The 27336-nt window shown below is 40.2% G+C and overlaps 2 protein-coding genes across 4 annotated transcripts; one reads left to right on the forward strand and one right to left on the reverse strand.

Annotated features, from left to right (window-relative positions):
• Window positions 1-3195: 3195 nt before the first annotated feature.
• LOC149205980 (alcohol dehydrogenase 1-like) lies at window positions 3196-9791 on the reverse strand. 3 transcript variants are annotated; one of them, XR_016252517.1, is made up of 10 exons: window positions 9640-9791; window positions 9351-9466; window positions 7467-9095; window positions 7151-7293; window positions 6909-6955; window positions 6454-6779; window positions 6262-6344; window positions 6005-6080; window positions 5436-5865; window positions 3196-5312 (listed from the first exon to the last, which is right to left on the reverse strand). XR_016252517.1 is itself a non-coding variant. In XM_089395245.1 (9 exons), the coding sequence occupies exons 3-9, from the start codon at window positions 7504-7506 to the stop codon at window positions 5795-5797; spliced, it is 786 nt and encodes a 261-aa protein (XP_089251371.1). In that variant the 5' UTR covers window positions 7507-9051; window positions 9351-9466; window positions 9640-9791; the 3' UTR covers window positions 3196-5794. The 3 variants fall into 3 exon arrangements, 2 of the variants coding, with proteins under 2 accessions (XP_089251371.1, XP_089251370.1); XM_089395245.1 differs by having other exon boundaries at window positions 3196-5865; window positions 7467-9051; XM_089395244.1 differs by having other exon boundaries at window positions 3196-5865.
• A 12552-nt stretch (window positions 9792-22343) lies between these two features.
• Window positions 22344-23480, forward strand: LOC149205981 (uncharacterized). The gene has a single exon (XM_089397557.1). The coding sequence runs from the start codon at window positions 22344-22346 to the stop codon at window positions 23478-23480; it is 1137 nt and encodes a 378-aa protein (XP_089253683.1).
• Window positions 23481-27336: the final 3856 nt, after the last annotated feature.

Raw genomic sequence — 27336 nt, forward strand, 5'->3', positions numbered from 1 at the left:
TAGTGAAGGAAAATGGAGAACCTGGAAGAATATAGATAACAAGGATGATAGTCCCTTGAAAACAAAAGCTGAGGCACTCCTGAAAATGTTGGACCAAAGGAAAATTTTAGTGACAAGGGGGCATGACCAACTTAGATGGGGTAGCAATAATGAAGGTACCTTCAATCTTAAGGAGGCAAAATGAATACTCCTTGAGTTGGACTCCAATGTACCGGACAGGGTTTGGTAGAACCTATGGAGGCATCAAGGATGGATGAAGATCAAACTCTTCATGTGGCTGGTACATCATAAGAAAATTCTGACTTGGGAAAACATTCGGAAGAGGGGTGTTCTGGGTCCTTCCAGATGCCAGCTCTGTGAAGCCCAAGAGGAAACAATGGAGCACCTTCTCAATAATTGCATTTTCACCTCCAGGTTGTGGGATACTTTTGCCACTATTTTCCAATAGACAGACAGGGACAAAGGAAGCATTATCAACACCCTAAATAACTAGAGATGAAACTTCTCTGATTATGAATTTCTTTGCTCAGCTTGGGCTTTAACGCCAAGCTTCATAATATGGAATGTCTGGAAAGAAAGGAACAACAGAATCTTCAAAAATGAAAAAAGTTCCTCCCAACGCATTTTTGAGCAGATCTTAAGACAGCTTAAGGAGACAGTAGGTACTATAGTGCGAACTTCCCCAAAGAATCCACCTTCAGAAGCTGAAATGCAGATACTTCTTCAGTTGGGTATGCAGGGGCTTATACCACAGGGCTTGGATAGGAAGGTAATGAAACTGGACACTAAGCAGGATTACTGGCATCCTCCCCCTTAGGGTTTTTTGAAATACAACATTGATGGGGCCTCAAAAGGAAACCCGGGTATTGCTGGCTTTGGAGGGGTGTTAAGGGATGAAAATGGCTACATCCTTTTTATTTTCCATTGCCATTTGGGAAGAGCCACTAACAATATGGCGGAATTAATGGCACTTGAGCAATGTTTAGAATTCCTGAAGCAAGATAATCTCCAGAATATAATAGTTGAAGCTGATTCTAAGTTAATCATTAACTCGGTCAAGAGAATCAGCTGTGGCACGGAGCCGGAAAAAGTCTCAAAACATTGGAGGCTACTCCAGGTCTTTCAACGGATTCAGCTTCACCTCCTGTGCTTACGTACCATGAGTTTTACCCATGTGCGAAGGACGGCAAATAAATTGGCGGACATTCTGGCCAATCAAGGGGTGCTCTGCACCAAAAGCAGGGTCGAGCTGAGTTGGCAAGAGATGCCTCAGAATAGATTAAAGGCGCATTGTCAAGATTAGGCGGATGAGGACAGAATGGTGTTTCGAAACAGAGCCACAGAGACGGGGTCTAGTTGATTTGGATTCATTATGAAGTGTTATTTCCGAAGTGAGGTCATTTTTGGGATGCAGGTCACTGTCAGCCTCCTCAACCCTGGTAAGTACAAACACAGAAGTTTCAGGTGGAAGTTGCTCGGCAGACGCTGTTTCTCGGATGGATGGCTGGACGGATGGATTTTCATCTTCCTTTGGTTCATTCGCCCGAGGAGATGGGATGGTGCGAGGGGCCGGAGTCTAGGCTTTCTCGGCAGACTCAAAACCCTCGTATTTCTTTCTGTGGTGGCAATACCGCTCTCAGGGTGGTTTCTGGTTTATCGCATGCCCTTCAAGTTGGAAGCAGTATTTCGAAGTTGGGAGCGATTCCACTCACCAAGCAACACGTGGCCAAGGGAGGGGAGGGAATACCACCCTCATCGCGAGGTAATTCTCGATGCTTTTGGCTCATGTGATATGATCCTCAGCCATTGGATCAAACAAGATGATTCTACAGTCAAGATTAAGTAAGAATGTTTGTGGGTCCAGGTCGGTTATCGCGCGGTAATTCTCCATGCTTTTAGGTCTTGCGATATTTTCCTCTGTCATTGGATCTGGCGAGGAGAATTGATGGTTAAGGAAAAGTATGCAAGTCCGGGTGAGGGTTATCTTCCGTGCTTGTTTCACTTCATGGTGGGAATCGATGGATTTCGGGCGAACTACATGCTCGAGGGTTATCCCCCCATTCGGACCCGAAATCCTTATAGAGTGGTCCCTATTTCCTCATCGGGTCTGATTCTAATTTTAAAGTGTTTGCTTGTTTTCGCCCCGATTTGAGCCTCGTCCATCAGATCTCTGAGGGGGGATCAAACGGTCTCGGCTTTGGTTTGTATTTCGAGGATATTGTAGTTATGTCTGCGGGCCCTTTGCTCAATTTTTAAGCTTTTAGCTCAGTGCCCTAGGATTTAAGTGGATAGCTACAGTTCCTTTGGGACTATTGTATTTTATGTAATTTTTTTCCGATTTAATGAAATAGAAAGTACGATTCTTGTTTTAGCAAAAAAAGAAAATTGTCCGCATACAAATTTAATATTTATAATTAAAATATTTAAATTTTATAAATTATTAAATTTATAATTAAATACATAAAAATAATGTTAATTGTATTTAGCAATTAATTTTGCAACTAACAAACAATTTAATCCTAATTTTATCTTCTACTCAATAAGATGTTTACACCAACTTAACTAACAAACAATTTAATCCTAATTTTATCTTCTACTCAATAAGATGTTTACACCAACTTTAATAAAGTGAATGCAATTTATTTATTTATATAAAACTTTTTTATAAAAAAAAAACTAAAAAAACATTATATAATATCAAAAAATTATTTTAGATATATAATTTTATTATTATTTATAAACTATCCATGTTTGAAATAGGATATTGATATGTTTATATTACTAGCAATTGTCCCAAAAGGTACAAAGAGAGGCCGATAGAATTAGTGAAAGGAAGAAAGTTCTATAGATAGTCAAGCATATATAAAGGTAAGTAGTGACGAAGGCAATATGATTATAATTTCTGACTTTCAAAGGAACTAAAGTAAATATGGAAACAAGCATAGTGCTGCACAGTGCCCCGGAGGATGTGAAAAAAGTCCCAAGTTTCATGGTGAGTGAATGCACACCAAAATTTAGGGAACTCTTGGACAATGCCTGCATAAAAAAGAGGATGAAGGGCAATCAAATGGTATGATTATAATTGATCTAGAGGATGGGACTTACATCTGGTACACAAGTACATACAGTATCTATGATCTGAATCTGAAGACAATGTACAAAAAATAAGTAAAATTTATACTGTGAGGCAGTACCTGTTCGTTGTCACCAACAACTGATTCATTGCCCATAACCTGCAGAAGGGAGTCCTTTGAAGAACAATTCACTGCAGTGGGACCCTTTTATATGATCCTTGATAGCTGTTTGTTGATGTCCCTTGAAGAGGTGAATTGGATAATTTCCTCAAGGAAGTTAAAAGCTAGGAGACGGGGCTTCTTCTGCTCCAAAGAGATATGCCAGGGATCTGCCTTTAACATGTAATATTCTTGTGCACTTGTTCAACATAGTCTAGTCCGATCTCTCCTGTAATAAGTAGAACTAACTGGAAAAAGAGAGATAAATAAATTGTCTCGAGCACTTAAGCAAACCTGCCAGATCTGACATTCACTGCATGAAAGAAAACTTGAAGAGAAAGAGACGTGTTGGTGATTTCAGCATTGATGTCAAAGGTGTATGTGGACAGTAAGCTTGGCATTTGATGATGAGACGTTGACTGGAACTTAAGTTTGGATGGTGGAACTGCTCTTGAAGAAGGCTATGTAAGTTCATTCGATTGCCTGGCAGAGACAATGCTCCACCTGATAGGGATCAAGCAATCAAGACACTTTGGCAACATTCAAATGGAGGAAAACAGTTTATTGATGAGATAGTCAAGTTTGATGGTAGTGTTCTGGGCAGTAGATACAGATCTCATCCAAACCAATTCCGTTGGATTTAACACAGCATATTAATGCAAAATTTCTGACCTGAATACTCATCCCTTAATGGTGCTCATGATTACAGATACACTGCTCATCTCACGCAGCTGTTTCTGGGTTGCATAAACAAGGAAATGCGTATCAAACCTCCTCAAGGACTTCTTCATACCTTCATCACCATAGTTATGGAGTGCAAAAGCGTTATATTTTTTTTTACTGATCAGTTCTGCAAACACTGTCACAGGTACACATTGCTTGCAAACTTCTGACTGTTATCACTATTTTTTATTTACGGGGATAGCCCTCCTGGTTACCCCAATTTTGCGCAAGGCACTATTGTGGGTAACAGTCCCCTCTTATATTATCATGCTCTTCTTTGAGCACTAACACATGGTGAGCCTTACCTGGTGTAAAAGCTCTGGCTCGATTTGTCATTTTATGTACCAAGTGCAACAACTCTGTAAACACCTTTGCACAGCAGCTTATTATCTTGAATAAGCTTAATAGTCTTTGGGCTGAATATGTCGTTTATCAACTTTCATTTCCAATTATAATTCTTTAGAAATAGACCATTTGGAGCTGTGTGGAAACTTCATTAATACACTCAAGCACTGTGGTGCAATGAGACCATTCATCACATGTAGGAGACAAAGCATTAGTGTATCTTTAGAAATAGTGCTTAAAGAATGAAGAGAGAAAGCATAAAACTCTGTGATATGGTCCATACTCCATAGAGTATCATCCAACAGATTTGAGAGAAGGCATTTAAGCTGGAATTGCCATCGTGCATTGGGATTCATTTCATCACATGTAGGAGACAAAGCATTAGTGTATCTTCAAAAATAGTGCTTAAAAAAGAAAGAGGGAAAGCATAAAACTCTGTGATAGGGTCCATACTCCACAGAGAATCATCCACCAGATTTGAGAGAAGGCATTTAAGTTGGATTTGCCATCGTGCATTGGGATTGATCTAGCGTTCACCTCAGTCTATAGCTTTGCTTGAAGCTCTACAACACATCCATCCTTGATGAAGATGAAGAGGAGTCCATCACATCATTTTCTGTAGAATGTCTTAATTTTGGCACAGCAGTGGAAGAAGACATAGTTCTGTAGTGCAAAGAATAGGTAACCAAATAGGAAACTGTGCAACTTTATAAGAATGGGCTCAGAGGACAATTGCGGCATTGCCCTTGGTTGGCAAGTGGTACAACTTGGATCAAATGAAAATCAAATCAAGAAGAAACTTCCTCAACTGTAAGACAATTGATGAGTACTGACAACTTCTAAGTGGGGATATTTGATTGTAAATAAGATCAGAGGTTTACTGAGCCTATGATAATGTAAATTTTCTCTGAGGAGAAGTTCAACAACAAATTTGCTACAGTATGACCACTATTTCAGAAGTGAGTTGTGCAGATGATAGGCACAAGTCACATATCATAGTTAACATTCCTCCTGCAATTTTAGAGTGATGGCAGTCACTGCGTCAGAGGATGTGCTAAAAGTTGGGTCAAATACTCATGTAGTGATCCGATTATGCTAGAAATATTGCAACAAATAAGGGCAAGAGAAATGTACAAGGTTGTTAATAAGTGGGCCTCATCTGCCACCTCCTGCTACACTTTTTCTGCTGAAGCTAATTTCTCTGATATAGTTAAAAACTGTTGTTGCCAAGGTGCATCCACCGTATGTGGACTGGTTGGTGAAGCCAAAGAGCATTTCTGTAAGAAGGCTTGTATGAGAAGTATAAGCACATGTGACACTGCCTCAATGGCAGTTGTTTCTGGAACTTTACTTGCAAATGGTAGTGAGCAAGGCATTGATGTGTTAGTAACTTAGTTCCCACTGCTGCACAGATTAAATATCCCCCATGTTGTACCAATGGAATGCAAGGCAAGGTAAAACTGTCTTCAGCTTTAAAAGTTAATTAATATAAACTAAGTGACCTCTTGAACAGGCTTGGCGTGGTCCAGTGGGTTAATAAATTCCGTTACACCAAAGAGTTTTGCTGTAAAAGGATCAAAAAAATTAGAAAGGAAAGGCAATTCTTCAGTCAAACATATACACACTGACTCACAAATGACGGAAATGGGCAATTTAACATATATACACTGATTAACAAATGGTGGAAATGGTCAATTTTCAACCTTTTTCAAATCTTTCACTGTTTAAATCGATTCCAATTATTCGAGAAGCTCCTGCAATTCTTGCCCCTTCAGCAGCCTGCATAGATTAACCCAAACAAGATGCGTAACAGAAAACTAAAGGGTACACTCATGATATTGGTCCCAAAATATTCAGGAACAGTGCTGAACTGTTAAATAATCATCATAATCCATTAATGACTGTAAAATAAGAGTATTGACACGAACATAAAGAGAGTACACTCTTCGTTAGTACTTACACCAAGCCCAACAGCCCCAAGGCCAAATACTGCTACTGTTGAACCCTTCATGGGTTTGGCTACATTCAAAGCCGCACCCATCCCTGAATCCACAGCAAAATGAAGTTTGCATGACATTTCTAATCTAGGAAACGATCATGGGTTTCACAATCATCAACCAAGTACATTAAGAAGTTCGCATGAAGTAGTTACCTGTTGAGGCACCACAACTCAGAACACAGACTTTGTCAAGAGGGGCCTCTGGATTAATTTTGGCAACACAACCGGCATGAGCAACAGTGTACTCGCTGAAAGTCGATGTACCAAGGAAATGGTAAATCGGTTTCCCATCTTTTGAAAACCTTGTTTTTCCATCATTTATCATAACCCCTCTCTCAGTGTTAATTCTCAGAAGATCACACATGTTGCTCTCCTCTGACTTGCAGTGTCTGCATTCTCCACATTCTCCAGTAAATACAGGAAGCACAGTGTCACCCTCCTTGAGGTCAGTCACCCCTTCTCCAACACTCTCAACAACCCTGTGTCAACCAACCTATAGTTAGTGAACAATAAATCACAAAGTTTCTGTCTCTTTTTCCCTTCTGAAATTCTACATGCCTACTAGTATAACTAATTAATTTATTTTGAATAAAAAACAGAGTGCATACCCAGCTGCTTCATGTCCCAAAATGCGGGGAAAGAGAGGGGTTTGGCCCTGCAACAGAAAGCAGTATGAGTATCAGTAATTTAATTTCACTGTTGAAAATATGTAATAATCAATGTTTGTAGTGACTTAATTGTATAAAGAGGAAGCTAATGTATCATACAGTGCAGGGGAATGCCACATATCCAGACTTTAATTTTTATTGATGTTTAATAAATTTAGTTCCAATAATTTTTCAAAGCATACCTTTGCTTCCCAGAAATAAACGTTTGTATGACACAAGGCAGTATAATGAATTTTAATTCTAATTCTGACTTCCATTGCCTGTGGGGGAGCCACCTCCACTTCTTCAATCTTCAGAGGCTCCCCTGCTGCCCAGGCAACAGCAGCTGCAACAGATATACAAATATCAAAATATATCAGATTTCAAGAAGCACACATACAGTTTGCATAAATCCAACTTAACCCTGAAATTCAATTTTGCCCTGAAATGATATACATGAAATAAATAGAATGTGGCCATGACTCTTTGCACTGAACTGAACTCAACTGGAGTAATTACCTTTGCATTTGATAACCTGGCCTGCAGTAGAGCTTGCCATTTTCCTTTCTGCGCAAATGGTCTTCTCTCGCTATGGTAGTATTATGTAGGACAAACAAAGGCTTCCTTCTTGCGTTGGTGGTGAAGGCAGATATGGTTCCTGAATTTATATCCCACTTCCCTTGAAACACTGATAATCGAATGCGGTGAAGGCGTTGCGAAGTCAGGCATGCCATATTTGTCGGGATAAGCCTCCATGTCATTAGTTTGAATTAATGAGGGCATAGTTATCTGCAATATTTATGGAGTCCATGGTTATCTGGTGGCCTTACCTATCAGCAATACAGGATCTATGAAATCCGAGTCTGCGTTTTGCGTTTTTCCACTTAACTGCTAACAGAAACGCTTGAACAATTTCCCGCTGAATGTGGATTGCCGTGGCAGTTTCAGGAGCTATTCTATTTTTTTCTTATGGTTGGTCTAATGGTCTATGAGCCATAGGTTATTGCATTTCTCTGACTAGTGGAGCCCCTATTTTAAATTGGACTTTTGAGCATTTTTGTTTATCTTCTCGGACAAAAGTTTGTACAGCATGTTTATTATTTTCGCTTCCTTGAACCTGAAACTCCTGTAGACTTTTCATCTTTTGGAAGATGCTACAGGTACGTGGTATTTGCTTGTAACTATTTTATCAGTGCCTTGAAATTGGGGTTTTATTCTTGGAAGTCCATTTATAGTTTCATAAGTTTATTTGCATTCTTCTCCTTTCTCAAGTCAGGCACCTTCTATTGTTATCTACTAGTGGAGCCTGTATTTTAAATTGGACTTTTGAGGATTTTTTTTTATTTAGCTTCTAGGATAAAAAGTTTGTATAGGATGGTTATTATTTTATCAATTATATGAATGCTTTCATAAAACGTCATTTAACAAATGCATTATTCACGTGTTTCAAAGGTATGAATTATATGGTTGCCAAGATTTACAACCCTTCCTATTTGTAATTTTGTTTCTCTTCCTTTTCCATGAACAACTGGCAACACTAATGATATGATTGGATTGTGTATTGTACCACTTGTTTTCTATTCAATCATTTAGCAGATTGCATCTCTTTCAGTGTTGCACTACTATAGCCCAAACAAATAGGAATCATATCATTTCTTCTTTTGTGAGTTTACATTCATTGGATATAAGATTTCTCTAAATTTTTCTTGAGCTTTCAAGTTCTCTCTGATTGAAATATTGAATTTTAAAGTTTACAATTATTCAGTACCTGAACTCATTTTATGATTTTTGTGTTTGAAAATGCTGCTGTCTTTTAATAACTATCCAAGTTTAAATTGATAATCAATAATTCAGGATCTAAAACAACAAGGTCATATTCATCTGAGTACAAATGAAAAGACAAAATGCAGGCTTCAAGAGGATGGCTTTCAAAAACTCAAAACAGACTATCACAAAAGTATCAAGGATTTCAGCCCCTATTCAAGATATCTATTTGTAATTACCCCTTGAACAGTGCCATAAAAACATACATCATGTTTACTATTGGACTTAAAGAGGAGCAGCTTCCAGTGTAAAAAATCGGTTCCCGTCTGCCCAGAATCACCTGCATGATGGAAATGACGATCCATTGGCAATTCTGTTAGGATTCTGCATTTCCATAATTCCAAAGTTAGTCGAACTATAGTGTTACTTACCTAACATAATAAATATTAATTATTACAATCAAGTATAATGCATTTCAACATCTGCATTTTTTGAAAATAAAGTGGGGAAGAAATGGATACAACTGGAGTCAGAAAGACAACTGCATCAGACTATCAAAAGCCAACATCAATAAATCTAACTCATCAATGGATCAGTGACCAAGAAAGGTGACAATTCATTGCCAATCTAAGATCTTACAAATGGTTCACATCAAATGCTTCAGAAAGAAGCATCAAAAGGAGCGAGAGAATATTCTGCCCCCTCCAAGGCAAGGCAAAGACTACTATGCTCCCCTGCTGCCCAGGCAACAGCAGCTGCAACAGATATACAAATATCAAAATATATCAGATTTCAAGAAGCACACATACAGTTTGCATAAATCCAACTTAACCCTGAAATTCAATTTTGCCCTGAAATGATATACATGACATAAATATAATGTGGCCATGACTCTTTGCACTGAACTGAACTCAACTGGAGTAATTACCTTTGCATTTGATAACCTGGCCTGCAGTAGAGCTCGCCATTTTCCTTTCTGCGCAAATGGTCTTCTCTCGCTATGGTAGTATTATGTAGGACAAACAAAGGCTTCCTTCTTGCGTTGGTGGTGAAGGCAGATATGGTTCCTGAATTTATATCCCACTTCCCTTGAAACACTGATAATCGAATGCGGTGAAGGCTTTGCGAAGTCAGGCATGCCATATTTGTCGGGATAAGCCTCCATGTCATTAGTTTGAATTAATGAGGGCATAGTTATCTGCAATATTTATGGAGTCCATGGTTATCTGGTGGCCTTACCTATCAGCCATACAGGATCTATGAAATCCGAGTCTGCGTTTTGAGTTTTTCCACTTAACTGCTAACAGAAACGGTTGAACAATTTCCCGCTGAATGTGGATGCCAAGTGTCAGTCTCACAGACAAAAGGACGACGAAAAAGGTCTTTCAAAGAAAGGCCTATCGGCCTAATTATCACAAATAACATATACTTTACAATAATATAATGTATAAATTGAAATATATATTATTAAATTTTATATATAATAATAAAATGTATATTAAAAAATTATATAATGTTTAATATATCATTTTATATATGCATATTTCTACACGCCACTACACAGTCATTTACGAATAAAAAAAACTAAAAAGAGAAGAAAAAGGAACTCACTTCATTGGAAATAAAAAAACCCACCCAAGAAAAAGCCACTTCACGATCATAAGTCGGCATCATTCTATTAGCAGTCCCTTTAGTTGCTACTTTAATCATAATGCTTATGCCGGAAATGAGGACTCTTTAATTACGACACGGCACTTATCATTTCAACGCACAACTTGCATTTCAGCGGTTGTATACCCACGGAGTAAATTGCCTCCGGGGTTCCAAAAAAAATTTTAATAGGAGTGTTTAAATCTTGTGTGATGGTGGAAATAGATTTTATAGGAGTGTTTAAATCTTGTATGATGGTGGAAATAGATTCTAGCACTATAAAAAAATTATCAAAATTGTTAAGGCACTCAAAATATTTAAGTTGGATTGCTATACCTGGTATTTCCAAAAAAAATTGTCAAATTTTACCATCTTATTCGAAAATCAATTGTTTTAATAGCGTGTTTTATTTTTTGATGCATTGGATATTCTCGGATATGTCAATCCGAAAGTAATTTTAGAATATTACAATCTAATTAAACATTATATATTTAAATAAGGATTAATGAAAAAAGCTCTTGATGGGGTGTTAATGCAAATTGGACTGGGCATGGTTTTATGTGCTCACTATCCTAAGGCAATCACACACTCATTTATTTCAAGAGTAGGCAGAGTCCTCCTCACATGGATGAACATGTTGTTTATTTGTTGGAGGTGGCTTGTCTCTATGGCGAGCAGTGTGAAGGAAGGTGTGAGCGTCTGTAGGAATTTACAGGGTAAGTTCCTCAGATAGAACACCAAAGGACACCGCTCACAAATAGATCACAGATCAATACACCAATATTTTGACATGGTTGAAACCCTCAAAGAGGGAAACAGTGCACGGCCTGAGCCAACGCGGCCACTTCAGGCAATTTATTAATAAAAGAATGAAAATTTTCATATGCTTCTCTCATAGACGGATTACCCTACAAATGACCCTCCATGCTCTTTAAATAGAGATCATGGACCAATCGGGTGTTAAGCCACGGATCAAGTGTCGGTAATACCGAGGAGAGAATGAACCGTCGGATCACTACATATCGTGACCGTCAGATTGTAAGTTACAAAATGTACATGGTAAAGAAACACACTTTACCTAACTCTATACTAGACCAAGTTGTACTTAACTATTTCTTATGTGTCGGAATATCCTAACATCCCCCTTTAAGAACAACTTGGGATAGGATTGAAGGATTTACAAATATGACACAATAGGAGAAGGAAGGAGGCACTAGAGCCTATCCCCCCTTAGTGACAATTTCCTAAACTCCAACCATAAATCGAAGTTTAGTGAACTTCGCCTCTGTGAGAGCCTTTGTAAAGATGTCTGCAACTTGATCATCTGTTGAACAATATTGCACTTCAAGAACATGGTCGTGAATGAGCTTTCCGATGAAGTGCATGTGCAGTTCAATGTGTTTGCTGCGCTGATGTTGGACTGGATCTTTGCATAGTTGAATGGAACTTTGATTATCACACCAAAAAGTAGTCGGATGCTGCTGCTGAAAGCCAAACTCTGACAGGATCTGACGAAGCCACAAGGCTTCCTTACTAGCTTCTACGGCACCACGATACTCTGCTTCTGCTGAAGAAAGAGAAATGGCACCTTGTTTCTTGCAAGCCCATGTAATAGGTCCTGAACCAAGAGTGAACACATAACCTGCAATAGACTTTCGATCATCAGGTTCACCAGCCTAATCGGAATCAGTGAAACCAACCAATAAGGGAGATGCTTCGGCACTATAATGAATCCCAAACTGAATTGTACCTCGAACATAAGGAAGTATTCTTTTAGCTGCTTTCCAATGACTTTCACGTGGGTTTTGCATAAACCAAGCAACAAGGCCAACAACAAAGGAAAGGTCAGGACGAGTATGGGTTAGATACAAAAGTTTTCCTACAAATTGACGGTATAAGGTAGCATCAACTTCAGGAGAAGTACAAGTGACTGAAAGTTTGACTCCAGACTGAAAGGGAGAAGGGGCTGGCTTACAGTCTTCCATGTGAAAATGGCGTAGAATATCACAGGCATACTTGGACTGAGAAAGGGAAATACCTTCCTTGGATTGCAAGACTTGAAAACCGAGAAAATAATGTAAGTGTCCTAAGTCTGTCATTTCAAACTTCCTTTTAAGGCTAGACTTCACATGGTTTATAAGGTTGGGATCACTACCAGTCAGGATAAGATCATCAACATAAAGAACAAGAATGATAAGAGACTTGCCCACTTTCTTGGTGTAGACAGTATTGTCAAAATGACACCTAGAAAAGCCATTTTCTAAAAGAAAGTTATCCATTTTGGCATACCAAGATCGAGGAGCTTGCTTGAGACCATAAAGGGATTTCTTAAGCCGACATACAAGGCTGGAGTCTGTTTGTATAAAGCCAATAGGTTGTTCTATATAGATTTCTTCATGCAAGTCCCCATGCAAGAAGGCGGATTTAACATCCATCTGATGGACTTCCCATTTGAAAGAGGCAGCAAGGGAAAGAACAAGGCGGATAGAGTTCATTTTGGCAACAGGGGAGAAGGTTTCAATATATTCAATGCCTTCAACTTGTGAAAAACCCTTAGCAACAAGACGAGCTTTATGTTTATCAACTTTCCCATCTGGTCCATACTTGGTTCTGTAAACCCATTTGCATCTAACAAGTTTTCGTCCCTTTGGTAGAGGAACAAGATCCCATGTATCATTTGCCAATAATGAATGATATTCTTCATTCATAGCTACTTCCAAATCTGGATGGCCTGAAGCTTCTGCAAAGGTGTCAGGATCATAATGCACTGAAGCTTGAGCCAGTAAAGAAGAGGCTCTCTCGAACTAAGAACATGTACGTCGCTGATCTGTAGGATCACTGGCAAGATCACCTGCTGCATCCCGAGTAGCACGGACCCATTTTGGAAGCTGAGGAGCTGAAGGAGAATCCTGAGAAGGTGGGTGAGGAGTTTCATCCTCGCTTTCATCATCTGAAGAAGAAATATTTTCAAAAGTAGAAGAGATAGGGAGAGGTGGCACATCCGCCGAACTAGGCTCGCAGGCCGATATATTTTCAACAAACTTTACATCTCTTCTAATGATAACATTTTTGGACTTAAGTGGAATAAGTCTATATCCTTTGACATCTTCAGAATATCCAACAAAAATAAATTTTTCACTCTTAGGTTCTAAAGCTTTATGTTTCTCATCTGGAATATGGGCCCATGCTTCACTTCCAAAAACACGAAAGTGACTTACATCTGGTTTGATTGAGCTCCATGCTTCTTCTGGAGTGATATTCTTTAAAACCTTAGTAGGAGTGCGATTTATTATGTAATTTGTACAGTTAATTGCTTCTGCCCAATAATTAAAACTAAGTCCTTTAGATTGAAGCATACAATTAGCCATTTCCTTTAAGGTGCGATTCTTCCTTTCAGCTACACCATTTTGTTGTGGAGTATATGGAACAGTATGTTGCATTTGAATTCCATTCTCAGTGCAAAAGTTGATGAATGTGTTTTTAACATATTCTCCGCCATTATCAGATCTTAGCTTAAGAATTTGATGTCCAGATTGTTTTTCAACAAAGGCCTTAAAGGCCAAGAACATGTTAAATACTTCACTCTTGAGTTTTAAGAAGTATACCGAAGTGCGTCTGGAGAAATCATCAATGAAAGTTAAGAAATACTTGTAGCCAGAGAATGAAGCAACTGGAAGTGGACCACATAAATCACTATGCACGAGCTGTAAAGGGGCTGAGGCGTGCCAAGAGGCACGTTTTTCAAAATTGTCCCGATGATGTTTTCCGAGTACACATCCGGAACAAACACCATCTCTGCAAGATACCATTGGAAGACCTGTCACCATATTTTCTTTACATAGATTCTGAAGAGAGCAATAGTTTAAGTGACCAAATCGCTCATGCTAAAGTTTTCTCACTTCATCATTATGAGCAACAAATACCGAGGGAAGATTTGATGACCCAAAGTTGTGAAACTTATATAACCTTGTAGAATCATCAGCAATGCCAGTAGCTAAAATCTGTCTAGGATCTCTTAGGTCCTTAATTACAACATCATGAGGTGAAAATTCAATGATTTTACCTTCACCTGATATACAGATAGAAGGTTGCAGGATAAGGTTGGAACACATAATACATCATTAAACTGACCATTGTCTAGATGAACAGTTCCAATCCCTACAACACTAAGAGATCTATCATCACCAACATATATATTTTGGTGTTACAATCATTTAAAGAAGAAAACATGGGTTTGTTTCTGGCCATGTGATAAGAAGCTCCAGAATCAATGAGCCACTCATGAGAATGAGAAGAAGAAGATACATTTAGTGCATAGCCAGACCGAGATGCTTGACAACCACATGCAGAAAGTGTCATTCCTGAAGATGAAGTTGAAGTTGAAGAGTGCTCCAAATGGATATTATGCTTCTTCATTGCTGCTTCCAAGGCTTCCATCTTCTTAAAGCATTTGGATTCTAAGTGGCCATCTCGATTACAAAAGTTGCAATGTCTATCAGTCTTCTTCCCTTTGTTTTTATTTGTCTTATCATTTTGTTGAAATGATTTTTCATTTTGAGGCTGAAATTGCTTAGGACCCTTGTTTGGTTTAGGACCATTCTTCTTAGGATTCTTTGGATTTGGTTGCTGCTGGGTGGCTAACACTTTCTTAGAAGAGTTTCCAAGATGAAGAAGACCAAGGTGTAAGAGTTTTTCTTGTTCTCTTATTAAAGAATCACAAAAGGAATCAAAGGAAGGGGACTTGTAGGTTTGTCCTTGAGAAATGAAGGCTTCTCTTGTAGAATGGAAGGTGGAAACAAACACAAAATAGGCTGGTCCCAACTTAGTAAGAATGGAGTAGATAAGGCTACTATCTTCTTTCTTAACCTTAACACCTTCCAAGAGAAGTCTAAGGGTCTTGAACTTGGACAAAAAATCTTCAATGCAAGAAAAATTATTGGGGTCCAATGTAAGCAATTCATTTTCAAGTTGATGGGCTTTAATTTCATTTTTAATTCCAAAGACTTTAGTAATCTGTTTCATTGCTTCATCAGGAGTATCAAGTTCTGCAATATGGAATCTAAGATCTGGAGAAATAGACATCCCTATCAACCCACATGCTTGGTCTTGCCTATTTTCCCATTTAGCTGCCTTGTCTTCATCTTTTGGTTTGGTCTCTTGGCTTGTGGCTATTCTGTAAAGACCTTTACTTCTAAGTAAATCCACAATGTAGGACCACCATTGGAAGTAGTTGGTGCTGTCAAGAATAACTTGGCATGGGCTTTCCATTTTAAAAAAACTGAAGCTATAGATGCTGAAACTAAGTGTTGCAATGGAAAGATCTCGAAAAATTAGGTTGTTTCAAAAAAACGGTTCTGAAAACGGCTTCCGGATGAAGAAATTATGGATTTTTGAAAAAAAATTGATGAAGTCACCGACGAAGTGCGGGAATGTGCGGAAATGAAAAATCCGCCCCCACAAAATGGAGACTTGAACCCAAGACCTCTACTCTCATAAATTAGCTTTGCACCAAGTGAGCTATACAAAAAGTTTGAGAGAGAGAGAGAGAGAGAGGGGGGTTGATGCTTTGGGTTGCGTGCTTGCTTTGAAAAAGCTCTTTTTCCCTACAAAACAAAAAACACAAAACCCAACACGGACATACAAAAAAAAAACGAACCTTGCGGCTCGAAGTTAGCTTTAGCCGGAAACTAAATATTTTCCTCAATGTTTCTGATTTTTCGAGATCACACTAAGGCGTAGCGGAAAAGAGCATACGCATGAGAAAAATCCTTCCTTTCTGTTTCTGATTTGCCCAGATCGCACAGAGTCGCACGAAAAAGAGCATACGCAGAAATGAAAGGTATAGATCTGGTAATAAAAAAAACTAAATAAACCGAAAACCGAAATAAACAGAGAGAAATAACTGTAAATTGCAAATAAACATTGTATACCTCCAGATCTTAAAAATGACGCAGCTAGGGCTACTGGAAACCTTTTCGCGTGAAATGAAAGGGGTTCCTCACTGGAACAGATGCTCCCAACACAACAGAGCAGTCCTCTCGACTCGAAAGCAGTCAGAAATAGTAGATCTAGGAAACGGTTGTCGGATGCAGTTCTACCGGCTTCAGATTTGGATCACCAACGGACGCGGCCCTCAAATAGCTCTGATACCATGTAGGAATTTACAGGGTAAGTTCCTCAGATAGAACACCAAAGGACACCGCTCACAAACATATCACAAATCAATACACCAGTATTTTGACGTGTTTAAAACCCTCAAAGAGGGAAACAGTCCACGGCCTGAGCCAACGCGACCACTTCAGGCAATTTATTAATAAAAGAATGAAAATTTACATATGCTTCTCTCATAGACAAATTACCCTACAAATGACCCTCCATGCTCTTTAAATAGATATCATGGACCAATCGGGTGTTAAGCCACGGATCAAGTGTCGGTAATACCGAGGAGAGAATGAACCGTCGGATCACTACATATCGTGACCATCGGATTGTAAGTTACAAAATGTACATGGTAAAGAAACACACTTTATCTAACTCTATACTAGACCAAGATGTACTTAACTATTTCCTATGTGTTGGAATATCCTAACAGCGTCGAGGTTTATTCATCAGCCTCAACGTGCATATCTTGGATCTCTGGTTAAGGGGGGCTTTTCGGGCGGGTTTGCTTCAAGGGATTTTTTGTGGGGGGTTGAGTTTATCAACCTTTCCCGAGTGTGCTTTGGGAAGGCAATGTTCTAAACATGGGCTTTTCACTAGCTGACGAAGTGACGTGTACATCCTAGCAGTTTAGCCTATGGGGATTGTAAGTTATGTTTCTTTGTTTTGACTCTTGGTCTCTAGGTTCTGGTAGCTTCTTGTTTCCTTTTGGCTTGGTTGTTTTGGGTGCGCCATTCTCTAACCCAATTTGTTTTTAGCTCCTGCATTGAAAGTTTTTTTTTTGCATGGTTTGGGGTATAGGGTTTGGTTTATAGGCTCGTTCAATGTTATGCCAATGATGCTCATGTAGTCGACTCTCTCAGAGTTTCGTCGTGGGTAGTTGGTGTGGGTGGTCTCTTGTGGGCTATTGTTCTGGCCTCCCAATATTTTGAGCATGCGCCTAGGGGTTGTATTGTTATCCTTTGGGTTTGGGTCTATGGTTGGTTCGAAACCTGAAAGGGGTGTTTCATGGGTCAAATGATGGAGTGTAAGCCTTTCGTGGAGTTTGTGTTGCCTCAGGTTTATGCTAGCAGCCTGCTCTCCAAATACAATCATTTTATTTGGGGATATTGTGACGATTGTGTGTGTTGGTATCCTGACCTAGTAGAAGGTAGAGTTTGGTCTGTTTGTCCTTTTGCAGGCAAGGGAAATCCCTATAAAGGTCTCAATCAATCCCTCTCTGACTTTGACATGCCTCCGAGGAAATGCAAGAGAATTAGAAGGGGTGGAAGAAGTGTTGCTCGGTCTAGTCAAAGGAGCATGAGACTATTTGCCCATGAATCAGTGTTTCATACTAAACGTCGTCCCTTCGAACGTGTGCCTGGAAATTATAAAATTAGAAATTAAGGTTAGCAAAGAAAGAAAATTGATGTCTCTCTCAAAACTCCTTGAATATTTGGGTGGATGGGTTCCAGACATAAGTCACACAAGAGGCAAGAAGAAACAATTTCTAAATATAGTGGCCCTTCATTAGAAAATGAAGACTCTGTTGGGCTTAGTTCTCAGAGACAAGCAGGTGGATAAATACAATCTTTTGCATCATTAGAGTATGTTAAGAGAATGCTATGGAATTGCATTTCATGGTGGATGGAATTGACGCTCGTCTAAGGCATGTTGAAAGTCATGTACCCCATGACTCAGAAGGTGGTGACCATCGTGAGCTGCCTGGTTCTAGTGTTCATGCTCCGACGACAATCTCCTTGTCTGATGAGGACTAAGGGTGAAAGGTTGCACATGTTTAATGGAGGTCAACTTCCTAAGTAGTGGTTTATGTGTTTCTTTTCAACCCAACATGGGCATCTCTCTAGCGGGATTACGACGACGTATGATGTCGCGGCTTGGATGTCTGGCATGATAATGTGTTTTGGTCCCGATAAGCCGATTTTTTTTTGTTTCAATGAGGAAATGTGTCCCACGCTTTGCAAATTACAAAAACTGGTTTTGGTCGCTCGGCTATTGATGTGGGCATGTCATGTCTTCTAGCTTGTCTTTGTTGATTTGGTGGTTATCTTGTAAGCCTAACTGGGCAGTGACAATGTAAAAGTGAGTATGTTTGTAACTAGTTTTGGGTCTCTACGGAAGAGGTGGAGTTTCCTTAGTGGAATTCCCTCGTCCCGTATCAATTTGTCCATGTATCTCTATTTAGATGATTAATACAAAGCATTGAAATTTAAGAAAAAAGGATTAATGAAAAAGAAAACACACACACACACATATATACATATTAAATTAAAAACGTATTTGTAAAATATACGATTTTCTTTAATATAAATTGTTTTAAATTTTGCTTTTAATCATTTTTTAAAAATGTGTGTTTTTTGTCACAATTTAGATGGACAAAGCTCTAAAAACCCTTGTGGTGACTAGGGTTTTTCCCTAGTCGGCCAAACTATGCTTGAATCACATGTATCTCTTTGCATATCTCTACTACAATTCGAACAACGACAAATCTTAGTGATCTGGCGAAGAAGACAATATATTTTGTAGGAATGGTTCCAGTCCAACAAGCTCTTCTTCAGTTTCGTATAGTATCATGTTGAAATTCATATATGCTCTTGTGGTAGTTCAAGAAGTTCTTTCCCTCAATGTTCCTTTGGAGGAGGAAACTTTCAGTTGTGAAAACTATTTTTTGGAGCAAGGTTTGGTCTATAGGTTTAATGGGTTTTGGCTATGACTGACTGATTTTCACAAATGGACCTCTGAGACATGGAAAACTCTCTTGACGAATGATATGAATATTTATCCTCTTGCATGAGGTTTTTTGTTGTTGTTGTTTTTACAATAATGAGGGCAAGAAGGTCATTTTTGAATCTTGGTTACGACATCAATATCCATGGGTTTGGTTTGGGTAAGGCTTCCAAATGTTCCCCTGCATATTTAGAATCTCCCATCATTATCCTCTATTGGGAATGCATTAGGAAAGTTTTATTGTCGCAGCCCAAAATCTAAAAATTTTATAAGACTTCTTATGTTTGAATATGTGTGGAGACGGGCCTCAATAAGGGTTTTCCCATTGGTATTAATATGACGACTCCAAACTATGTCTAGGTTCAAAAGATTGATTATGAAAAAGTTTCATTCTGGTGTAGGGCGAGTTATGAAACAAGGCATGTAATAAAAAACTACCCCAAGAGTTTGCAGAAAAACAAAGATCAAGACAAAAATTGAAGGCCCAATTGGTGGGAAGGAGCTCAATGTGATCAATATATGGTATACAAAGAATAAGAGTCTTAGGATAAGAAAGAATCATAAGGTAAACATGAAACTGATACTGTCAGAGAAAATGCATCAACCGCAACAAAAATCAATTAGGAAAAAACACATGCCAATGAGGATCCTATGGACTCAACAAAAGTGGAAAGCATCAAGCCCTTGTGGAAAAGGTTCCCCTCCTGAATCCACAAAGAATAGTGTTGGAAAGGAAACTTATTGGGCAGATCAGGCAAATGAGAAAGAATTCAAAAATAACAACGCTCACTTGTCGAAGAATGACCCACCAGAATTAACAAAAAACATGGGTTGGATTCAAGTTGGGAAGAAAGGAAAAAGTATTTCACCAAGGAAAACAACAAGTTAGACTAAAGATGCATGGCACTTCCCTGAAAATTTATGATACCTCTGGACAAGCAATGGGTGGGTTAGGGTTCCTGCACTGGTCTCAGCCGCGACGTACTGGTTTTGCAGCCCGCTCTCACCGTCTACCCCCGTAAGCAGCTACTGCAACCGCCTCTGTCGTCGACTGTCCACATTACCTGTCTCCTTCCTTGTCGCTTCCCGCCCACGTTCTCACTAACCTCAGCTGTTACCGGTTTGGCATTTTTACCTGGGCAGTTTAACCTTTCACCGTCTACCCATACCCCTGTTCCTCGCTTCGAATCCGCAGGCAGCTATCAGCTGACGGTTTAGACAGTTATGGGGGACCTCCTAGATTATTCTGTAGACCCGTTGGAAGGAGAGCCCATTTGGACGGAGCCCAGGACCACTCTGGAGGGTTTCTACTCATTTGACAATGAGCTTTCCGAAGAGATAGGTGCCCTTCCCTCCATCTCTAGCTCACGATTCACGTCGGTCTCGCTGCCAGAAGACACCCCTGTTAACCCGGAGTACATTTCTCAGCCGCTCTCACCTAGCTCTTTGGCTTTTGTTGAGCCACAGAATACCCTTGACGGTCTAACCCTAGGAGCAACCTCTGCTTCGAACCCCTCCTTGTCTGGCATCTGTAAACCCTTGTCTGAACATCTTTCGACTTCTACTTCTCTGGCATCCGCCTCTTCTACCTTTCTTACCCCGGCGGCTCCCCTGCAAGGAAACTTTACTGGTATCGGCTCTATTCCGGGGTTTTTTGCTTCCATCCCGATTGCCGCAGCTAGGGTTTCAACTTCACCAGTGACTATTCAGACTTCTGTTTTGCCCGAAGCAGCGGCCTCCAGGTTCAGCGAGGGGTCTAAGAGGAAACGGAGTCTAAAGCTTCGGAATTGTGAAGTCTTTCTCAAGCTCACAGAGGATACACCGTTGCTGGAGACTATGGAGTCGTCGGAGAAAGTTCTGGTTGGTCGGGTCAGAGGCAGACACTACAGTGTGGAGCATCTGCAGAAATGGACCATGGAGGTATGGGGCCATCATCTAAATGACCCCCCCAGGGTGCAAACTTTTGTTAAAGGTTGGTTTGCAATGCGTTTTAGTTGTTTGGCACACACCAACTGGGTCCTTTCGACTGTTGGCACATTAACCAAGCCCCTATTCTTCTTCGGAGGTGGACGCTGATGTTCGATCCTGAACAAGAAAGGGTGGATGTTGGACCCATCTGGGTTCACCTCCCGGGGCTTCCATTTCACTTCTGGACGGAGGACATTTTCGAGAGAATTGGGAACACACTTGGTAACTATCTTACCTATGATGCCTCCTTCCAGACTTCGAGACGCATGGCTTATGCTAGGATCCTGGTTCACATGGATCTTACTGATGGATTACTGGAACATATCAATATACAATGGAGAAATATAACTAGACGACAGATCCTAGACTACGAGGGCGTCCCTTTCCGGTGTCGGAGATGCCACAGAGTTGGGAATTTGTTCAAAGATTGCCCCCTTAATGGAGGATCATCCAGAAAAGCTCCGAGACAAGAGCCACTGACCAGAGAAGCTTCCGATCAGGTGTAACAGCCTCGTATCTCGGAGGAAATGCCTTGGCACACTGCTTCTCCGGTTAGGAGGACTGAAACATAGACCGCCCCTATGGATTCGGCTTTAGCTCCAGCCAAGTCCTCATAGAAGAAACGAGGAAGGCCTCCACTTCGTCCTCCTCCTCCGCCATATGATATTGTCAGGTCTACCTCCGAAGACTCCATTGACTCAGGTATGAGCACCCCTCTCCCTTATTCCTCTCTTTGCTGCTCATATATTCACGATTTCTTGTCATCTGTTTTTTCTTTGGATTTGGGTATGGGTCCAATATCTTCCTCTGCTCCCGCTGCTTATATCAATTGTGACATTGCCCCCACTCCTCCCTCCCTGTCGACTCCTCTCCCTATCCCACACCCTACCTCCACTATTATCCCCGCATTGCAGGGGTATCAGACCCGTTCAAAAGCAATTCGACAGGCGGTGGATCATGTTGGCCTTGACATTATCTCCCCCCCCCCCCCATGCATAAACTCCATCGTGGCCAACCCTCCTCTATTACTAAAGCACAATCCCAAGTGGGAGACGATATTGTAGTTGGTAAACAGTCCACTATCCCTGGGGTCCTTAGAGCTAGAGAAACCCCCTCTGAACCCCCTCCATGAAGATTCTTTCTTACAATTGTCGAGGGCTTGCTAGGCCTGACAAAAAACTGGCACTTCGTCGGATAGTTCAATCCGATCCACTTGACATTATTTTCTTACAAGAGACCCTTGGCCCCATTGCTGACATTTCTAGATCCCTTGAGCACATGCTTCCAGGGTGGAAGTTCACTGGTCTTGATGCTCAATGGAGATCTGGGGGTATATCCTTCAGATATAATGCCCGCTCCATTAAACTGATCAACTGTTGGGGCGGGGTTGGTCATATTGGAGCAGATATTTTTTCAGCGGACCTAGGCATGAATTTTAGAATTTTTAATATCTATGGGTCGTGCCAAAACAGACCGGAATTTTGGGACAACCTCTTGGGGTCAGATACTTTCTCTGCTGATCATCTGATTCTTGGTGGAGATTTAAATTTATCCATTGGTCACTCGGAGTCGTGGGGCCACCGTGCTCAGAGAGATTCACTCTCCAACTACTTTTCTACCATCCTGGATAATCACCAGCTGATAGACATTCCCTCAGCCAAGATTCAAGCCACCTGGAGAAATAATCGGACTGGGGAAGATAGTCTAGCTCGCAGATTGGACCGTTTCCTTGTCAAAGAGAGTATACTTGATTTGGGATTTTGTATTAGGCAATGGGTCAGATCGGGAGGGATCTCTGACCACCTCCCTATTTATATGGAAATTGATGGAGGAAGAGAAAAACCCAAAGGACCTTATAAATTTTGTTCAACATGGCTCAAGGAAGCCTCCTATATCAGCATGGTTACAGACTTCTGGAAAGCGAACCCTCCAGGGGCAGGGGGAAACTATACAAAGGGTTTTTTACACAACCTTAATATGCTGAAGAAAATGTCCAAGCAATGGGCACACAATAAGAGGACACAGGATGATCTTTCCTTGAGACAAATTGAATATGATCTGTCGATATTTGAAAATGAACAGGGTGGACTGTTCAACACAGCTGAACATAAGGAGAGGATAACATCCCTTTACTCTACAAGAGGAAAAATACTTAAAGACCGTGAAGAAGTCTGGAGGCTAAGAAGTAGGGCGATATGGATGCAGGAAGGGGATGCTAACACAAAATACTATCATAAGTTCGCCAATGGCAAAAAAGGCGATTAACACTATCTGGCAGCTCCAGAACGAAGATGGACAATCAACAAACACATTCCCGCAGTTAGCTTCTCTTGCAACCTCCCATTTTAAGAGAGCGTTCAGTGTTCCTTGAGAAGAAAATCTTGCGGATATCATCAGGGTTGCCCAACTCTTCCCACGTTTTGTGGAACAAGAAGAGGGAGGGGAGTTAATCAAGGAAGTCACCTTGGAAGAACTGGAGGCCACATTGAAATGGTTCAAGAAAGACAAAATCCCTGGGCCGGATGGTTGGACCATCAAATTTTATCTGGCTTTCTTTGATGTCTTAGGTACAGATCTGTTGCATGTTATTGAGGACTCCAGAATAAATGGAAGAATTGAGCCATCCATCACATCTACCTTTATTGCACTTATCCCTAAAGCTGATAACCCTTCCTCCTTTGATGAGTATCGCCCTATCTCTCTCTGCAACTACCTATACAAGATTATTGCCAAAATCATTGCCAATCGGATGAGACCCATTCTCTCCAAGCACATCTCCTCGGAACAATTTGCCTTCCTACAAGACAGACAAATCTATGAAGCTGTCGGCACTGCCTAGGAAGTACTGCACACTCTTCACACCAGGAAAGGCAAAGGTATGATTCTGAAAGTAGACTTATCTAAATCTTTTGACAGAGTAAACTGGTTATACATCAGAATGCTATTAACTCACCTGGGGTTCCCCTTCAATTACATTAAATGGATTATGAGCTGTATCTCTAACATACCCTACAACGTCCTGGTCAACAACAGTGCATCCCCTTTTTTTCTCTCGGAAAGAGGACTAAGGCAAGGTTGTCCACTTTCTCCTCTACTTTTCCTCCTTGTCATGGAGGGTCTCAGCAGGAAGATAAAGGAGGAGCATAGAGGTGGCAGACTACAAGGCATCAAGATCACAGATGATTGCAGGCTCACACATCTACTTTTTGTGGATGATGTCCTAATCTTTCTGAATGGAAGCATTGGTGATTTGACCAGCATCAGATCCATCTTCTCTTTATTCATGTCAGCTACAGGTATGGTTTTAAATGAAAACAAATCAACGCTGACAGCGACTGCATGCACTCAGCATGAGTTACATTTTGCTCTTCAACGCTTTCGATTCACACAATTGGGTCTTGCAGAAGGTCTAAAATATATGGGATACAAGTTAAAGCCCCTGGGCTATAAGATTGCAGATTGGACTTGGCTAATTGCAAAGATGGAGAAAAGACTCAACATCTGGTATCTCAAATATCTCTCTTGTGCTGGCCGTCTCACTCTCATAAAGAGTGTTTTGGAAGCCACACCTGTGTACTGGATGTCCCTGGCCTAGATTCCTAGAGGGATCCTTACCCTAATACAAGCCCTTTGCTGCAGATTCTTATGGAAAGGTAGCTAGCCGGGCAAGATTTTTGCTTGGGTTAATTGGGATGCTCTGATTCTACCTAAAAAGTGGGGAGGTTGGGGACTTAAAAAACTTGATGATTTCTCCACTGCTCTAGCTACCAAGCTTGGATGGCATCTATCACCGGACCAGAGTGACTATATCAAAATACATACCCCCATTTTAGATCCTGGACTGGATCAGGAGACCTGTTAGAAGCACATCCGGGATTTCGACAATATGGAAGGCTGTCATCAAGGCACTAGACTCTATCAGGGTGGGTCTCACCTGGAGAATCCACTTAGGACATAGAGTACGGGTTGGTATTGACCCGTGGATTGGGTGTGGGAATACACACAACCTACCTGTAAACCTTCTCCAGCTGCTACATGAACAAAATGTCACTCATATTGCTCATATTGCTGATAGAGAAAACTCCTCCTTCCTACATCAGGCCTGGAAATCTGCACATCAACTTAACATTCCCCCACAATGGCACCATCTATGGGAGGAGTACACACAGGCACTCTCAGAAGCCCATATTCACATAATTGATGAAGACGATGAGATTATCTGGGCCCTCTCAAAATCTGGCAGATTCTCTCCAAAAGATGGTTATCTGGTGTTAGCAGAGTCAAGGAAGCCTCGGAATATTGAAGCCTGGTGGCAACATCTCTGGAAGCTGAAGGCTCCCCCATGAACCAGATTACTCATGTGGTGCATTTTACGAAATAAAATCCCTACTGGGGATAATCTCATCAAGCAGGCACAATATGGGCCTCACTGGTGTCACCTTTGTAAAAGCGAAAACGAATCAGTTATCCACCTTTTCCTTGAATGTGTGGAAGCCCGTAGGCTGTGGGATTTAGTCATCCAAGTAGTTGCCCCTCCCTACAATTGGATAGCTGCATCTATCATTGAGGCTTGGTGCTCCTGGTTTACCTCTGTTACCTCCCCCAAGCAGCGCAACCTCCCAGCTCTGATTTGTTGGGCTATTTGGATCGCCCGCAATACCCTCATTTTTCAGAACCTTCCTCCTCGTTGGCCTATCATTGCGGCCAAGGTGCTGGCTGATTATGCCCTCATCCCAGATGATCCTCCTCCCCAGAGACACTGAATTATCATCCCCAAACAAATTGACTACAGCACGTCGTGGGCATTCTTTGACGGGGCCGCACAGGAGAATGGCTGTCGGGGGGGGGCATTTTGCATATCTCACCACATCACACATTTATCTTTCTTATGGGATTTAGAAAGGGCACAAACAATTTTGCATAATTATCAGCAGCAAAATATCTTATTTATTTTACATTGGAGAAAAATTGTAGAGACTTACAATTATTTTGGGATTCCAAAATTGTTTGTGATTGGTTGAATAGGACTACTAGATGCTCTACTTACTCATTGAGTCATATACTGGAGGAGACCCTGAGACTGATTTCTTTATTTGACACATTCACTTGCAAACACATTTTCAAGGAGCAGAACGCAGCAGCTGATGGCCTTTCCAAAGAAGCTGCGCTCCGGGAGCCGGGCACTCTGATGATCTGGGAACAGCTCGATGGAGCTCACTATCAGTATTATCACCAGCCGTTTATGGATATTCATGCATAAATCTATAGGACATTTGGTTTTTTGTTTATGTACATATATTTCATCTTTTGGACAACTCTGGTTTTATATCTTTTGTATCTTTCAGTATTTTTCTAGGTTGTTACCTCCCTGCGTGGATTAAGGTAACAACATTTTAGAACACCGGTCTCTTGAAGATGACAACTAGTCATTGATATGTTCAGCATATGCATATGCATCTACAAAATGTAATTTCTTTCTATAATGAAATTACGATTTTTCCTAGGGGAAAAAAAACAAGTTAGCCCAAATCAAATCATAAGTAGTGAAAATAGAATGTAAATGTGTCTAGATATTGGGGGTTTTTTGGAAAAAAAAAGTTGGAAAGGGACTAAAATTTTTGTGTCATGGGGTACTCGCTTGAGAGTCTGGATTGATCCTCTGTACTTAATCTCAAACTTGCAAAGAAGATTGGAATATGTAAAGGTTCTGACCTCGTAACCAGATTAATATTTAATACAAATTTCTATCTGTTTCTTAAAAAAAAGTGTGTTTTTCAAATACTTAATTTTATTTATTTTAAAAATAATATTTTTTTATGATTTTGTTTATATTTTTTGTTTGTAATTTTAACACCTCATTAAAAATGGGTCAAGTTGTGTTAGATTAAGATTTGAAATGAGATATAATTTTAACCTTAAAAAAATAAATTGTTTTTGGTAAAATAATCTTTTAAATTAAGTATTGAAATTTTAAGGTTTCTTTGGTTTAGTTGTTGTTTTTAAGGATTTTCATAGTATATGGTTATAGAAAAATATTGGAATACAACTTGCATTTGGGAGTGTTTTTTATATTTGATGATATTTGATATTTAATGCCATGGTTGAAAATTGTTGGAATTTT

This window comes from Pinus tabuliformis, chromosome 1_2 (genome assembly GCF_031772625.1).
Source record: "Pinus tabuliformis cultivar Carrire ecotype Pingquan chromosome 1_2, CPIR1, whole genome shotgun sequence".
Lineage (NCBI taxonomy): Eukaryota > Viridiplantae > Streptophyta > Pinopsida > Pinales > Pinaceae > Pinus > Pinus tabuliformis.

What these genes read in the sequence shown, in the direction of transcription:
- LOC149205980 (XM_089395245.1), bottom strand. Translation starts at nt 7,506, where the DNA reads ATGGCAAGCTCTACTGCAGGCCAGGTTATCAAATGCAAAG. An exon ending in CCAGGTTATCAAATGCAAAG is followed by an intron (nt 7,294 to 7,466) that starts GTAATTACTCCA and finishes TATCTGTTGCAG; the next exon opens with CTGCTGTTGCCTGGGCAGCA. An exon ending in CAGTGAAAGATTTGAAAAAG is followed by an intron (nt 5,866 to 6,004) that starts GTTGAAAATTGA and finishes ATCCTTTTACAG; the next exon opens with CAAAACTCTTTGGTGTAACG.
- LOC149205981 (XM_089397557.1), top strand. Translation starts at nt 22,344, where the DNA reads ATGAAGATTCTTTCTTACAATTGTCGAGGGCTTGCTAGGCCTGACAAA.